The following is a 16,002-nucleotide window of genomic DNA, read 5'->3' as shown; positions in this document are numbered from 1 at the left end:
GCTCATATCTAGCTGATCTGTGGGTCTTCCCTAATCTCTTTAGTCTGATCCTAAATTGTGCAAGAAGAAGTTCATGATCTGAACTACAGTCAGCTCCAGGCCTTGTTTTTACCGACTGTACAGATGTCCGCCACCTTTGGCTGCAAAGGATGTAATCAATCTGATTTCGGTGTTGTCCATCTGGTGAAGTCCATGTATAAAGCCGTCTCTTAGGTTGTTGGAAGAGAGTGTTTGTTATGCAGAGTGAATTGTCTTGGCAAAATTCTATCAGCCTGTGTCCTGCTTCGTTTTGTTCTCCCAGGCCATACTTACCTGTAATTCGAGGTGTCATTTGACTGCCCACCTTAGCATTCCAGTCTCCTGTGATGAAAATAACATCTCTTTTAGGCGTGTTGTCCAGTAGGTGCTGCAGATCCTCATAGAACTGCTCTACTTCAGCTTCTTCAGCATTTGTGGTTGGGGCGTATATTTGGATCACTGTGATGTTAGATGGCTTGCCCTGAATTCGAATTGAGATCATTCTGTCATTTTTTGGGTTGTATCCAAGCACTGCTTTAGCCATTTTACTATTAATTATGAAGGCTACTCCATTTCTTCTGTGGTCCTCTTGTCCGCAGTAGTAGATCTGGTGGTCATTTGATGTGAAGTGGCCCATTCCAGTCCATTTCAGTTCACTGACGCCCAGAATGTCTATCTTTAATCTTGACATCTCACCAATAACCACATCCAATTTGCCCTGGCTCATAGATCTTACATTCCAGGTTCCGATGGTGTGTTGATCCTTAGAACATCGGATTCGCCGTTCACCACCAGCACCGTCGGCCGCTAGCCGTCCTTTCGGCTTTGAGCTAGCTGCGTCATCACGTCTGGGGCTAGTTGAGCTCGTCCTCTGTTCCTCCCCAGTAGCATTTTGACCATCTTCCGACCTGGGGGTCTCATCTTCCGATGGTATACCGACATATCTCTGGTTGTACTGATCCATTTAGTTTTCACGGCAAGAATACTGGGGTGGGTTGCCATTACCTTCCCCAGGGATCGCATTTAGTCTGACCTCTCTGTCATGACCTTCCCGTCTTGGGTGGCCCTTCACGGTTTAGCTCATGGCATCATTGAGGTGCTCAAGCTCCAGCACCACGACAAGGTAACGATCCTTTGCTGAAGATATACAGAGGTACCATGCACCTAACTTGCTAAATATTAGACGGTTAAAAGGACTATAGCTGTCCAGATTGTTTCTATCACCCTTTGCAGATAAGGGCTCAACTAGGGATACTCCCCAGTTATCCAGAATCCCGGCTTTAGGATTCATGCATGAAGAAAAGGTACTAGCCCTGGGGCCACCCCTTTGCGTCCGATTGGGTGCACCCTGGTGGCATCTTGCCATTTACTGTGCCTTTGCCAGTTTCCAGCTGCACTTTCAGGGGGGAACCTCTTCGCTCCTTCCTGGAGGCCAGTCAGGGATCTCAGCTTGGAAAGCCACTGATGGAAGGTCCACCCCAACCGAGTCCATGGCTGGATCTTCAGAAGGACTTTGGAGCTTTTTCCCAAGGCCCAGCTGGGATTCCCCACCAGGGGCAGGAAGGGCTTGCAGCCATTTTGGCTTTTGTGCCTGGCATTTTTCTGCCTTTGTTGTTGATGTTCATTTTAGGTTTAGCTGCCTCCTTCTCCTCCTTCTCCTCCTTCTTCTCCTCCTCCTTCTCCTCCTTCTCCTCCTCCTTCTCCTCCTTCTCCTCCTCCTTCTCTTCTTCTTCTTCTTCTTCTTCTTCTTCTCCTTCTTCTTCTTCTTCTTCTTCTTCTTCAGGATTCATCGACATAGAAAACCCACTGCTTTCAGGAATCCACTTATTAGCTTGACTCTTGAGTGAGAGAGCTCATGGGGAAGCCTGGAAAAAGTTGGGCGGCTAGAATGAACAGCAGAGAGGTGTTGTGCTCATCTGTGGTTCAAAGCATTTCTTCCTAAATATTCTCCAAGCATGCAGGTTCTTCATCCTATAAACCATCTTGTCCTCCAATATTGAATGGAATTGAGACAACTACATTACCTGGTCTTGTTTCTGGACATCCCCAAGTGCATCTGCTAGACCAATGTGAAAGATATACAGGCATATCTTAGATATGTAGATACTGAGTGCTCTCTGGGTAGAAAGGAGTATACAAATCAAACTCATAAGCATATGTTGAATGTCTCCTTTCTTAAGAAAAAGTCATTAAAGCAGTTGACCCAGATACAAGAAGCAAAAACTTAAGATGGAGTCCCATCTCAGTCTCTTCTATCTGTAGCTTAGTTGGTTGTAGAGTGGAAAAATCAATACAAGGATTAAAGTCTGCTGCAAAGTGTCCAGCGAAGAGACATGAGATGTAAGGAAGTTAATTTGTGAGCTAAGGATCTGGTTTCTAAGTCTGTAACTAGAAGAAGTCAGAAGTAAGAGAGATAGGATCCTCAGAGAAAGGTTAACCGAAGGAGAGATTGTGGAAATTGATGGTGGCTGCTGTTCCACAGTTAGATACAGAATTGGGGACCTGTAGAAGACAGGGGGTCTGACTGCAAGAGGAGAGAGACAGGAAAAGAAACTTAGAAGAGTTAATAAAAGTATGAAAAGCTGTGAGTCTGAGATGGACCAGAGACCCGCAAACACAGCCATGCCTGGGATGGGATGGAGTGGAGGAGGAGGGATTCACCCTGGAGCAATGGCTAGGAGAAAGAGGAAGTTGAAGGAGAACTAGACAGGGCAGCCTAAGGAGATGAAGGGAACAAGAGGTTTAGATAGAAGATCTACTCCTGAGTAATGAAGAGGTCAAGGGAGAAACCACCAGGCTTTTCTCCCTACTCCACTGTGGCCCACTGGGATTCCTCCCCCTTAAGTCCCACTGGTAGAGGGGCAGCTTGAGGTGTGCCAACAGTCCAGGAGGATCAGTCAGCTCTCTTGGCCATTCAGGAGGGAAAGAGGCTGGCAGCTTCACCAGTGAAAGCGGGTGAATTGCAGGAAGGATTCAGGACTAAAAGCAGAGCAAGGAGAATCAGGCTGAATAGGCCAGACAGAGGAGATCCATGAGGGGTCAAACAGCCAGAACAATTGCTGCATGAGCTTCTTGCAGAGAGCATTGTGTTCGGGAAGATTTTTTGATTAAGTATAATCCGTGCTTTGGAAATGCTCCTTTTTCTGGAGAGGATGAACAGCTAGCTCTGAGCTGCCCTGCCAGGACACAGGGAGAGTCATCCCATTGAGTTCCATAGCTCAAGATTTTCAGCAGCCTCTGAAGGGCCTGAAGAACTCAAGGAACAGCCATCACCAAACAGAGGCCCACAACTAGGATCTGTGTTACCCGGGACAAACATGGAATCTGTGCCCATTTTGGCACCCCCCCCCAGTGCTGTTTGTGTTGAGGTTTTCCTACTAATAGATTATTGTGCCTAGTCATTTTGGCTGAGTGAAAAAGGTTGCAAGTGATTGTCTCCTCGCACGTGCTTCATGCAAAATAGCCTGGGGGAGGACCTGCCCGGACTTGTTCTCACTTCTTCTTTTTCTCTCTGCTGGAAATGTAGCTCAGCAAGGCTTGCTCCAAAAAGGGAGCTAGGTCCTTTAAATGTTTTGCTTTTGTTTTTGTTTTCTGTAAATAAATTATTTTTATAGAAATGCTTGGTGTGTGACTTTTTTGACCTCTCCTGGGCTAAAGGCTTTCCCAGCATCTGCAACAGGTTATGTGCCCAGTAAAAAACGCAGTAAAACCCAGAGAGAAAAGAGAGATCAACTCCACACCTCATGCACAATTTAAAGGCAGGTAGCAAAGACCTGTGAAGATTTTCTTTGGAGCCACCTGGAGATTTTCCAGCAACTGCCGGTCTGCAGGACAAAGAAGCTAGCTGAGGTGACTTGCAGAAGAAGGAAGAAGCCATGGCTACCTCCCAGCCCTCAGTGATGCCTCTGGAGCGCCTATCAGAGACCAACTATTTGAATTGGGCCCTGAAGATGGAAATGTATCTTCGCAGAGAGGATCTTTGGCTGCCAATTGGTGAGCAAACCCCCCAAAATCCCAATGCTGAATGGCTGAGACAGGATGAGCGGGCTAGAGCCACCATTATCTTGGGAGTTGAGGACAATCAGCTAGTCCACGTGCGAGGCATGCAGTCTGCAAAGCAACTTTGGGACGCTTTGAGAGACTTATATGTAAAGGCAACAGCAGGGAGTAAAGTTACTCTGACGAAAAAGCTGTACAGAGCCTACCTTGCAGAAGGAGATAGCCTTCCTGAGCACCTGCATTATATTCAGCAGCTGTTTGTTGAGTTGCAGGAGAGAGGAATGGAATTTACACCTCTCACAAAATCCTATATCCTCCTGTCCTCACTAAATGAAACGTGGGACACGCTGATTTGTACCCTGGAGGCTATGCCTGAAGCAGACCTCACCCCATCGTATGTTACACAGCGCTTACTCGCTGAATGGGAGAAGAGAGAGGAAAGATCCCCCCCCATCTCTTCTGGAAAGCTGCAAGACCAGAAAATGAGGGAAAAGAAGGGAAAGGAACCTGAGGCCACAGCGCTAGCAAGCCAGCGATGCTTCACTTGTGGTTCAGCTGGACATTTGCAAAGAGACTGTGCCATGAGACCCAAGAGTAGAAAGACAGAGCAGAAGAACACAAGGGCAACACAGAAGAAGGCTCTTCAGACAACCCAAATTGCACAGGTTGCTGAGAAGGGTAATTCTGATGTATGGGTGTTAGATTCTGGGGCCAGTTGTCATTTATGTAATTGTAAAAGCTCTTTTGTGTCACTGTCTAAAACTGAAAGACAAAGTGTATCTTTGGCTGATGGGTCTGTCACCAAAATTATGGGACAAGGTGACTTGTATTTATCCTGCTTAGGAGAAACTGTAAAAGGTGTGTTGTATGTGCCAAATTTACAATCAAACCTTTTATCTGTGGCACAATTGGCTGCAACAGGGTATATCATAACATTTAAGAAAAATGGTTGTGAGATACGTAAAAATGGGAAATTGTGTGCTACTGGTATGTTAAAAGACTCCTTGTACATTGTGCAAAATGCAAGGAAGCCAAGCTGCAAGGCTGCAGTTGGCAACACACCATATCATGACCAATGTGTACACCTGATGCACAGGAGACTTGGTCATGCTAATTACAAGTATATAGCACAAATGCCACAGCTGTGTGCTGACCTAAAGATAAAACCCTGTGATAAATACTTAGATTGTGTAGTTTGCAAAGAATGCAAAACACTGAAAGCTCCTGTGAGTAAGCACAGTGACAGAGTTACAACTAGACCTTTGGAAATTGTACACTCTGATATTATTGGTCCTTTTGCTCCAAGTCTTGGACAAGCAAGGTATGCAATGACCATCATTGATGATTTCTCAAGATACACATTTATCTACATCTTAAAACATAAAGATGAGGCATTTGAGAAATTTAAAAGTTTTGTGACATGGGCAAATGGAAAATTCCCTAGGCCTGTATCTGCACTCCAATGTGATAGAGGAGGAGAATACCTTTCTCACAAATTCAGAAGGTTCCTAGTGGAAAAAGGGATAGAACAAATTCTTTCTAACCCGTACACCCCTCAGCAAAATGGTGTTGCTGAAAGAAAGGGCAGAACCTTGCAAAATGCGATGGAATGCATGTTAAAAGATTCACGATTATGTTTTAAGTTCTGGGGAGAAGCTTTATTGACTGCTTGTTATGTTCAGAACAGGTTGTATAACTCTATGATTCAGGACACTCCATTCCATTTGTTTTATGGTGTGAAACCAAAGGTAAGCCATCTTAGAGTGTTTGGTAGCACTGCATGGGTTCACATTCCAAAACAGCAGAGAAGGAAAGGAGGCCCCACAACAAAGAAAGCCATCTTTGTTGGCTATGAACAAAGCCAGAGGAGCTACAGGTTCATAATGGGAGAGAAATTAATAATTAGCAAAAGCGCTTCTTTTGCTGAACAAAACTGGGGGAGATTAAATTCTAGCTCTCCAGTTGAACTGACCACCACAAGAGAACAGCAAGGACTTGCTGATGGTGATCTTTTGCCTGATGTGGACATTAAACCAGAAAAGCAAACTGAAGATCTGTCTGATGAGATAGATGCTTCTCAGGAAAGTGATAGGAGTCAAAAATTAAGCCCTGTATTACCTCGCAGATCTCAGAGGAGTAATAAAGGCGTTCCTCCATCACGTTTTCAGGCTGAAACAGTAAAGGCTTTTCACATATTCACAGAACCTGAGTCTTTAGAACAAGTGAATGCTTTACCACCTGAGATTGCACAAAATTGGCATTCTGCCATGCAACAGGAATTAGCATCCTTGAAAGAAAATAAAACATGGAAACTGGTAAATCTACCTCCCAATGAACGCTGTCTGGGTTGTAGGTGGGTTTTCAAACTGAAAAGGGATGCTGATGGCAAAATCCAAAAATATAAAGCAAGGTTGGTTGCAAAAGGGTTCACTCAAAGGAAAGATTTAGACTTTGACAAGACTTTTGCACCAGTTACTAAAGGTGAATCAATTAGATTACTGTTAAAAGTTGCTGCACTCAAGGGAATGTCAGTTAACCACTATGACATTCAAACTGCATTTCTCTATGGTGATTTAGACCACAGATTATACATGCAGCAACCCCCTGGCTATGAAAAAGGGGAGAATCTAGTCTGTGAACTGCAGAAGTCAATCTATGGGTTAAAACAAGCTGCTAGATCCTGGAACCAAAAAGTAGATGAAAAACTGCAGAATTTTGGTTTTGAAAAAGGACAAGCAGATCCATGTGTATATATGAAGAAGGACAAACAAGGCTGTATGTATCTGTGCATTTATGTTGATGATTTGCTGCTATTCACATCAACAGAAAAACAAAGGCTTGATTTTGAAGCCTGCATGAAAAGCCATTTCATATTAAAAAGCCTTGGAGTTGTGACCAATTACCTAGGTTTGGAAGTACACAGAGACAAGGATGGTAGCTTTCTGTTAAACCAACGTAGTAAAATTCAAAAGCTCCTAGAAGATTTTAATATGCAAGACTGTAAACCAGTCTCTACTCCGATGATAATAGATTTTCAGAAAGATACAGGAGAAACTCAATTAACTGAGGCAGAGAACTATAGATCTGCAATTGGAAGTTTACTGTACATTGCAAATCATTCTCGCCCAGATATCTCAAATTCTGTGGCCATTTTAAGTAGACAGGTAGAGAAGCCTACATCTACTGGAAAAGCAGCATTGAAGAGGTTAATGAGGTATTTGCAAGGAACAAAGAATTATTGCCTGATGCTAAATGCCTCTGGAACTGAGAAATTGCAGGCTTTTGCCGATTCTGATTGGGGAGCAGATGTCAGTGACAGAAAATCCACTTCTGGGATTTTAATTCAATTTGCTGGATCTAGCTTAGGCTGGCATTCTAGAAAACAAACACTTGTTGCTCTTTCCACTGCAGAAGCAGAGTTTTATTCTCTAACACAAACCTGTAATGAGGTTACATGGTTTAAACATTTGTTAAAAGACATAGGCATGGAAGTGAACCAGCCTATAACTGTGTATGAGGATAATCAAGCTTGCATTGCTATGGCAAAATCTGAAGCCTGCAGAAGTAGAACAAAACATATCGATATTAGATATCAATATATCAAAGATATGATAAGCAAAGGAGAAATAATGTTAAAATATTGTGAATCAAAAGACATGATTGCTGATATTTTAACCAAACCTCTTCCTGTACCAAGACACAAAGAGTTGTCAGAGAAGATTGGTTTGCAACTTAATCTATAGTGTAAAAAGGGGAGTGTTGAGGTTTTCCTACTAATAGATTATTGTGCCTAGTCATTTTGGCTGAGTGAAAAAGGTTGCAAGTGATTGTCTCCTCTCACGTGCTTCATAGCCTGGGGGGAGGGGAGGAATCCTGCCCGAACTTGTCTTCTCACTTCTTCTTTTTCTCTCTGCTGGAAATGTAGCTCAGCAAGGCTTGCTCCAAAAAGGGAGCTAGGTCCTTTAAATGTTTTGCTTTTGTTTTTGTTTTCTGTAAATAAATTATTTTTATAGAAATGCTTGGTGTGTGACTTTTTTGACCTCTCCTGGGCTAAAGGCTTTCCCAGCATCTGCAACAGTTTGCCCCCCCCCCCCAGCTGCAGTGCTGACCGAACATACAAGACAAAAGAAAGGCCTCTTGTCCAAATTCAGTCGGTGATTGCTCGTCAATCTACCATTCCTGGAGCAGCCCACCCAAGGTGAGCATTCCTAATCACAGTGTTGCCAAAGTGACAAGACATGCAATGATGGAAACTCCATTCCTTCGTTCTTACCATCAGATGAAACTACGGAAGGAGAGAAGATTGTATCACAGCACTAGGATGCGTCCTTCATCACTTGCTCCTTCCTTCCATGCTGGCAGGAATGTGGGGCAGAGGCAAAGGGGCAGAATGACAAAACGTTTCTTGTGATATCACCATGCAAACCCCAGGACATTCCTTGATGTGCAAGTACAGAAGGCTGGGGGGTGTATGGTGACACCGTGAGACCCGTTTCATCTCTCCATCACTGTGGTTTGCAGTGCGCACTTACAGAAACAAGACCCAGAGTGGAATGTTCCAGCTCAGATCTTCCTTCTGGCAGAGGGGTGCAGATGGTCTTCTCCACCGATGGAATCCTTGGTGCTCTCTGAGCCTTGTTGTTTTCTTGTGGACGTTTCATTGCCAGACTAGGCAGTGATGATGTTGCCTAGCCTGCAATGAAACATCTGCAAGAAAACAACAAGGCTCAGAGAGCACCAAGGACTCCACAGTTCAACCCTAAGCTGCAAATACTTGCTTCGATTGGTACTTTTCCACCTGTTGGATCAGCCAGAGAAACACAGTTAGCCTGCGAGATCGATCATCTTGATGTCTAATGTTGAGCATCTCTGTCTGAGGTTATATAGCAAGGGCAAAGTTCGCTGGAGGCGTCTGTTCTCTTTGGCTCTTCCCAGGGAAAGGGGGACATGCCAGCTGGATGCATGTATGTATATTTACTATTTGATTTATATACACTCAACTCCATACAGATGCATGGCAGCTTACAACAAAAGTAAAACACCCACAATGCAGCATTGTTTTTTACAAGACATTGATTCAGAAAGAGTGGGAAATTAGGCTTTAGCATAATGAGACCATTGAGAGAAGAACGAGAGAAATAGTCTATTCCCCTAAAAATAATATTGATCTAAAACACTGGGTGGGAATTATACCGCCAAGAAAATTTCATGAGGATCAGTTTCCTATTTCACTTTTAGGTATCAGTTGGTGCTTAGTATTCGGTTCCAGTCTCAGAGATGGGGAAGGTATGGAATGAAGATGACATCATGACTTTGAGAAGAAATTGTATCGTGATTTATGTCTTCACAACATGCTGCTCCTTTGTATTCAGGTCTGGTCTTAATAAAATAATGTAGCACTTGGGGATGAAGATGCCACACAGCAGGCCAGCACTTGAGGCCAAGATGGAGACGACCTGCACGGCCACCGTGTACTTCCCTTTGGTGCTCAGGTAAGTGGGCACAAAGGAGACCCAGACGTTGCAGAAGACCAGCATGCTGAGGGTGATCAGCTTGGCTTCATTGAAGGCCCCAGGCAGGTTGTTAGCCAGGAAAGCCACCGTGAAGCAGATGGCAGCCAGGAAACCCATGTGGGTGAGGGCAATGTAAAACATGAGAGTGGAGCCTTCATTGCACTGCAGAATGATCTCTCCAGGCTGTGAATGCATGTCAGAATCAGGGAATGGGGGAAAGACTCCTAGCCAGATGGAACAAAGGATAGCCTGGATGTGCGAACAGGAAAGGATGATGGAGTTGGCCAAACCTTTCCCCAGCCATCTCCGCACTCCGTTCCCTGGCTTGGTGGCTAGGAAGGCCAACACCACTGTGATCGTTTTGGCCAAGACAGAAGAGACAGCAACTGAGAAGATGATGCTGAAGACTGTTTGTCGATGAAGGCAGGTGGCTCTCTTTGGCCGGCGAATGAAGAGGAAGGAGGTGAAAAAAGAAAGCAGGAGGCAGACCAGGAGGATGTAGGAGACATCCTGGTTGTTGGCCTTGACGATGGGAGTTTCTCGGTATTTACTGAAGATTCCCAAGACCAAGCTTGAGGTTCAGATTAGGAGTAGGGCAAAGGAAGTAAGGATGATCCCCAAATTCTCTTGCTAGGACAAGAAGGTGATGGATTTTAGGATACATTGATGAGAATGAAGCCAAACCGCAAGGTACTGAAAAAGTAGTGTTAGAGCTCAGATAATGGCGGGATGATTCCAACCTATCTTGCTGGACTTAATGGGACAGCAGAAATGCAGAGAATGTAAACAAGCATCTCATCAATGGACATTCAGAGGACTAAAAATAAGAGGAAATCCAAGCCTCCTCTTATGAGAGGTGGCAGCGTACATCAGCATGAATAATTTGAGATCTGGCCAAGTATAAATAATTCACTACTATACTATATTTGGTCACTCAGTGGCTGTCAAGCACTGATTAGGGTTCCTGTTTTCAATCATAAAATAAAGATACTGTTATAGCTGTTTTAGCCTTTATGGCAGCATGAGAATTGGTGTCAATATGGTGGTTGTTACAATGAAAGAGGAGACCTTGGTTTTCAAGGAAGTTCTCTTAGTGAAACACGGTTCTTGGCTCACTCTACACAAATATCGTTACCTTGTCGTGGTGCTGGAGCTTGAGCACCTCAATGATGCCATGAGCTAAACCGTGAAGGGCCACCCAAGATGGGAAGGTCATGACAGAGAGATCAAACTAAATGCGATCCCTGGGGAAGGTAATGGCAACCCACCCCAGTATTCTTGCCATGAAAACTAAATGGATCAGTACAACCAGAGATATGTTGGTATACCATCGGAAGATGAGACCCCCAGGTCGGAAGATGGTCAAATGCTACTGGGGAGGAACAGAGGATGAGTTCAACTAGCCCCAGACGTGATGACGCAGCTAGCTCAAAGCCAAAAGGACGGTTAGCGGCCGACGGTGCTGGTGGTGAACGGCGAATCCGATGTTCTAAGGATCAACACACCATTGGAACCTGGAATGTAAGATCTATGAGCCACGGCAAACTGGATGTGGTTATTGGTGAGATGTCAAGATTAAAGATAGACATTCTGGGCGTCCGTGAACTGAAATGGACTGGAATGGGCCACTTCACATCAAATGACCACCAGATCTACTACTGTGGACAAGAGGACCACAGAAGAAATGGAGTAGCCTTCATAATTAATAGTCAAGTGGCTAAAGCAGTGCTTGGATACAATCCAAAAAACGATAGAATGATCTCAATTCGAATTCAGGGCAAGCCATCTAACATCACAGTGATCCAAATATACGCCCCAACCACAGATGCTGAAGAAGCTGAAGTAGAGCAGTTCTATGAGGATCTGCAGCACCTACTGGACAACACGCCTAAAAGAGATGTTATTTTCATCACAGGAGACTGGAATGCTAAGGTGGGCAGTCAAATGACACCTGGAATTACAGGTAAGCATGGCCTGGGAGAACAAGACGAAGCAGGACATAGGCTGGTAGAATTTTGCCAAGACAACTCACTCTGCATAACGAACACTCTCTTCCAACAACCTAAGAGATGGCTTTATACATGGACTTCACCAGATGGACAACACCAAAATCAGATTGATTACATCTTTGCAGCCAAAGGTGGCGGTCATCTATACAGTCGGTAAAAACAAGACCTGGAGCTGACTGTAGTTCTGATCACGAACTTCTTCTTGCACAATTTAGGATCAGACTAAAGAGATTAGGGAAGACCCACAGATCAGCTAGATATGAGCTCACTAATATCCCTAAGGAATATGCAGTGGAGGTGAAGAATCGATTTAAGGCACTGGACTTAGTAGATAGGGTCCCGGAAGAACTCTGGACAGAAGTTGGCAGCATTGTTCAGGAGGCGGCAACAAAATACATCCCAAAGAAAGAGAAAACCCAGAAGGCAAAATGGCTGTCTGCTGAGACACTAGAAGTAGCCCAAGAAAGAAGGAAAGCAAAAGGCAACAGCGATAGGGGGAGATATGCCCAATTAAATGCAAAATTCCAGAGGTTAGCCAGAAGAGATAAGGAATTATTTTTAAACAAGCAATGCGCGGAAGTGGAAGAAGACAATAGAATAGGAAGGACAGGAGACCTCTTCCAGAAAATTAGAAACATGGGAGGTAAATTCCAGGGAAAAATGGGTATGATCAAAAACAAAGATGGCAAGGACCTAACAGAAGAAGAAGAGATCAAGAAAAGGTGGCAAGAATATACAGAAGACCTGTATAGGAAGGATAACAATATCGGGGATAGCTTTGACGGTGTGGTCAGTGAGCTAGAGCCAGACATCCTGAAGAGTGAGGTTGAGTGGGCCTTAAGAAGCATTGCTAATAACAAGGCAGCAGGAGACGACGGCATCCCAGCTGAACTGTTCAAAATCTTGCAAGATGATGCTGTCAAGGTAATGCATGCTATATGCCAGCAAATTTGGAAAACACAAGAATGGCCATCAGATTGGAAAAAATCAACTTATATCCCCGTACCAAAAAAGGGAAACACTAAAGAATGTTCAAACTATCGAACAGAGGCACTCATTTCACATGCCAGTAAGGTAATGCTCAAGATCCTGCAAGGTAGACTTCAGCAGTTCATGGAGCGAGAATTGCCAGATGTACAAGCTGGGTTTAGCAAAGGCAGAGGAACTAGGGACCAAATTGCCAATATCCGATGGATAATGGAAAAGGCCAGGGAGTTTCAGAAAAACATCTCTTTCTGTTTTATTGACTATTCTAAAGGCTTTGACTGTGTGGACCATAACAAATTGTGGCAAGTTCTTAGCGGTATGGGGATACCAAGTCATCTTGTATGCCTCCTGAAGAATCTGTATAACAACCAAGTAGCAACAGTAAGAACAGACCACGGAAGAACGGACTGGTTTAAGATTGGGAAAGGAGTACGGCAGGGCTGTATACTCTCACCCTACCTATTCAATTTGTATGCAGAACACATCATGCGACATGCTGGGCTTGAGGAATCCAAGGCTGGAGTTGAAATCGTTGGAAGAAACATTAACAGTCTCAGATATGCAGATGGTACCACTTTGATGGCTGAAAGCGAAGAGGAACTGAGGAGCCTTATGATGAAGGTGAAAGAAGAAAGTGCAAAAGCTGGCTTGCAGCTAAACCTGAAAAAAACCAAGATTATGGTAACCAGCTTGATTGATCATAGAGGCAGTGAAAGACTTTGTATTTCTAGGTGTGAAGATTACTGCAGATGCTGACTGCAGTCAGGAAATCAGAAGACGCTTAATCCTTGGGAGAATAGCAATGACCAATCTCAATAAAATAGTTAAGAGCAGAGACATCACACTGACAACAAAGGTCTGCATAGTTTAAGCAATGGTGTTCCCTGCAGTAACATATGGCTGTGAGAGCCGGACCAGAAGGAAGGCTGAGAGAAGGAAGATCGATGCTTTGGAACTGTGGTGTTGGAGGAAAATTCTGCGAGTGCCTTGGACTGCCAGAAGATCAAACCAGTCCATCCTCCAGGAAGTAAAGCCAGACTGCTCACTTGAGGGAACGATACTAAAGGCAAAACTGAAATACTTTGGCCACCTAATGAGAAGACAGGACACCCTGGAGAAGATGCTGATGCTGGGGAGAGTGGAAGGCAAAAGGAAGAGGGGCCGACCAAGGGCAAGGTGGATGGATGATATTCTAGAGGTGACGGACTCATCCCTGGGGGAGCTGGGGGTGTTGACGACCAACAGGAAGCTCTGGCGTGGGCTGGTCCATGAAGGCACGAAGAGTCGGAAGCGACTGAATGAATAAACAACAAAAAACTCAAATATTACACCTCTTCCCACCAGCCTCTTGACTGCTCTAATGCTGGGAGAGTTGGATGGAAGGAGAGAGAAGAAGAGGACAACCAGCAGCAAGGTGGAGGGACTCAGTTGCAGTGCCAAAGAGGCCTCCCTTGGAAGACCTGGAAGATCAGGTTAGGGATAGATTGTCATGGAGAAAATCTATCTATGTATTTGCTAAGAGTCAAAAACAACTTGATGGCACATAATCAATCAATCAATCAATCAATCTATCTATCTATCTATCTATCTATCTATCTATCTATCTATCCATCCATGTATCAATATCTTGAGTTCAAGACTGTTAATCCACAAATTCAAAGCATTTGTGAGACATTTTTGAGAAAAAGTCTCATCTGGGGAAAACTCCAAGCCACCCTCCCTCTACACACCTGTGGGACTTTGTAGATGCCCAGTGTGGCTGCAATGAGGATGGATAGGTCAGAGTTGGCCTCTTCCAGGAGAACCAGCAGGTTTTTCTTCCTTCCACAGCTGTAGTTGGGAACATTGCCCTCTCCAGTGGAAAGCAGGTCCAGCAGAGCATCCAAAGTCATTCTTCTGTCTCGAAAGTTGTCATGGAGGTTGTAGCCCAGGGTGATGTTGGGTAAGAGGTGGGGATCTTTGTTGATCTCCTGAATGGCAAAAAGGAAGGACAGAACTTTCCAGTACATCACATCTCCTTCCCTGAAAATATTTGTGCATGATGTCATCATTCTGCTCCAAGGAAAAGGAATGTTCCCGAATTAAGTGTCTCTGCCTAATTCCACATCTCTGCATCTCCTCTGCTTTCACTGAATTAAAACCAGAACTGAAGCTGCCCAGACAACCTGTACCTCAAGGGTTGTGCCCTACCCCCAAAAAATGCTTCCTGGCTCTTAAGAGATGTCTCTCTAGCAGTCCATAATTAGTTCAAATAATTATATAACTGATCCAACAGGAGGAGAAGTCCCTCTGCACCCCTCTGCCAGAATGAAGGTCTCAGCTGCAACATTCCACTCTGGGTCTTAAATACCTTGTTTCTGTAAGTGTGCACTGCAAAGGACAGTGATGGAGAAATGAAACGGGTGTCATGGTGTCACCATACAGCCCCCAGCCTATTCTACTTGCACCTTGAGGTAAGACCCAGTGTTTGCATGGTGATGTCATGAGAAACATTTTGTCACTTTGCCCCCTTGCCTCTCCCCCATATATCTGCAGGGGTAGAAGGAAGGAGCAAGGGACGAAAGACACACCCTACTGGTGTGATACAAACTCCTCATCCATATTTTCATGTGATGGTAAGAACAAAAGAATGGAGTTGGCATCATTGCATGTCTTGTCACTTTGGCATCACTGTGATTAGGAATCTGCCCCTTTGTCCTTATGGGCTTCCAGAAATCTTGGGTGGGCTTCTGTAGAAAAGGTAGATTAAGTTTCGACAAGGGGCCTTTGTTTTGTCTTGTATGTCTGGTGACGGCTGTACCGTGAGGCCTCCAGACCCTTCAGAGGCTGCTGAATTACAACTTCCAGGTTCTCTTGCCACTGGCCAGGCTGACTGGGAACGATGAGAGTTGTGGCTCAGCGGCCCCTGGAAGGCCACAGGCTCCCCCTTCTTGCTCTGAGAAAACACGGACTGTTTCTGCTTTATATGGAAGATGCACAACTTCCAGGTCAAACCTTTCCTTGTGTTCCTTGATTGTCCCAGTGGAGGTCCACCCTCCATCTGAAATCGGCACAGCCTTGCAGACATAGAGATGGTATCACACACGTGCAAGAAGAGCTTGAGCTACTGAATTCAAGGGGATGACTCTCCCGGTGTCCTGGCAGGGCTGCTCAGAGCTAGCTGTGAGAAAGCCAGCTGGAAAGGAGCATTTCCAAAGCACAGATTACACTCAATCAAAAAATCCTCCCCAACACAATGCACTCTGCAAGAATCTCATGCAGCAATTGTTCTGGCTGCCTGATCCCTCTTGGATTTCTTCTGCCTGGCCTATTCAGTCTGATTCTCCCCCACTCCATTTTCAACCCTGAGTCCTCCCCACAATTCACTGGCTGGTTTTCCAGCCTCTTTCCCTCCTAAAAGGCCAAGAGAGCTGACCGATCCTCCTGGACCATTGGCACACCTCAAGCTGCCCCTCTACCATTAGGAGTGATGGGGG

At 44.8% G+C, this 16,002-nt stretch overlaps 1 protein-coding gene across 1 annotated transcript in view; it reads right to left on the bottom strand.

Annotated features, from left to right (window-relative positions):
• Positions 1–14,535, bottom strand: part of LOC134489780 (vomeronasal type-2 receptor 26-like) — a 31,963-nt gene extending 17,428 nt beyond the window's left edge. Inside the window, exon 1 of the mRNA XM_063292644.1 lies at positions 14,257–14,535. Coding sequence (XP_063148714.1) covers positions 14,257–14,535 — 279 coding nt within the window. The remainder of the gene's footprint in view (positions 1–14,256) is intronic.
• Between the last annotated feature and the right edge of the window lie 1,467 nt (positions 14,536–16,002).

This window comes from Candoia aspera, chromosome 2 (assembly GCF_035149785.1).
Source record: "Candoia aspera isolate rCanAsp1 chromosome 2, rCanAsp1.hap2, whole genome shotgun sequence".
Lineage (NCBI taxonomy): Eukaryota > Metazoa > Chordata > Lepidosauria > Squamata > Boidae > Candoia > Candoia aspera.
Note: the sequence above shows the minus strand (reverse complement) of the source record. Positions and strands in the feature narration are given on the sequence as shown.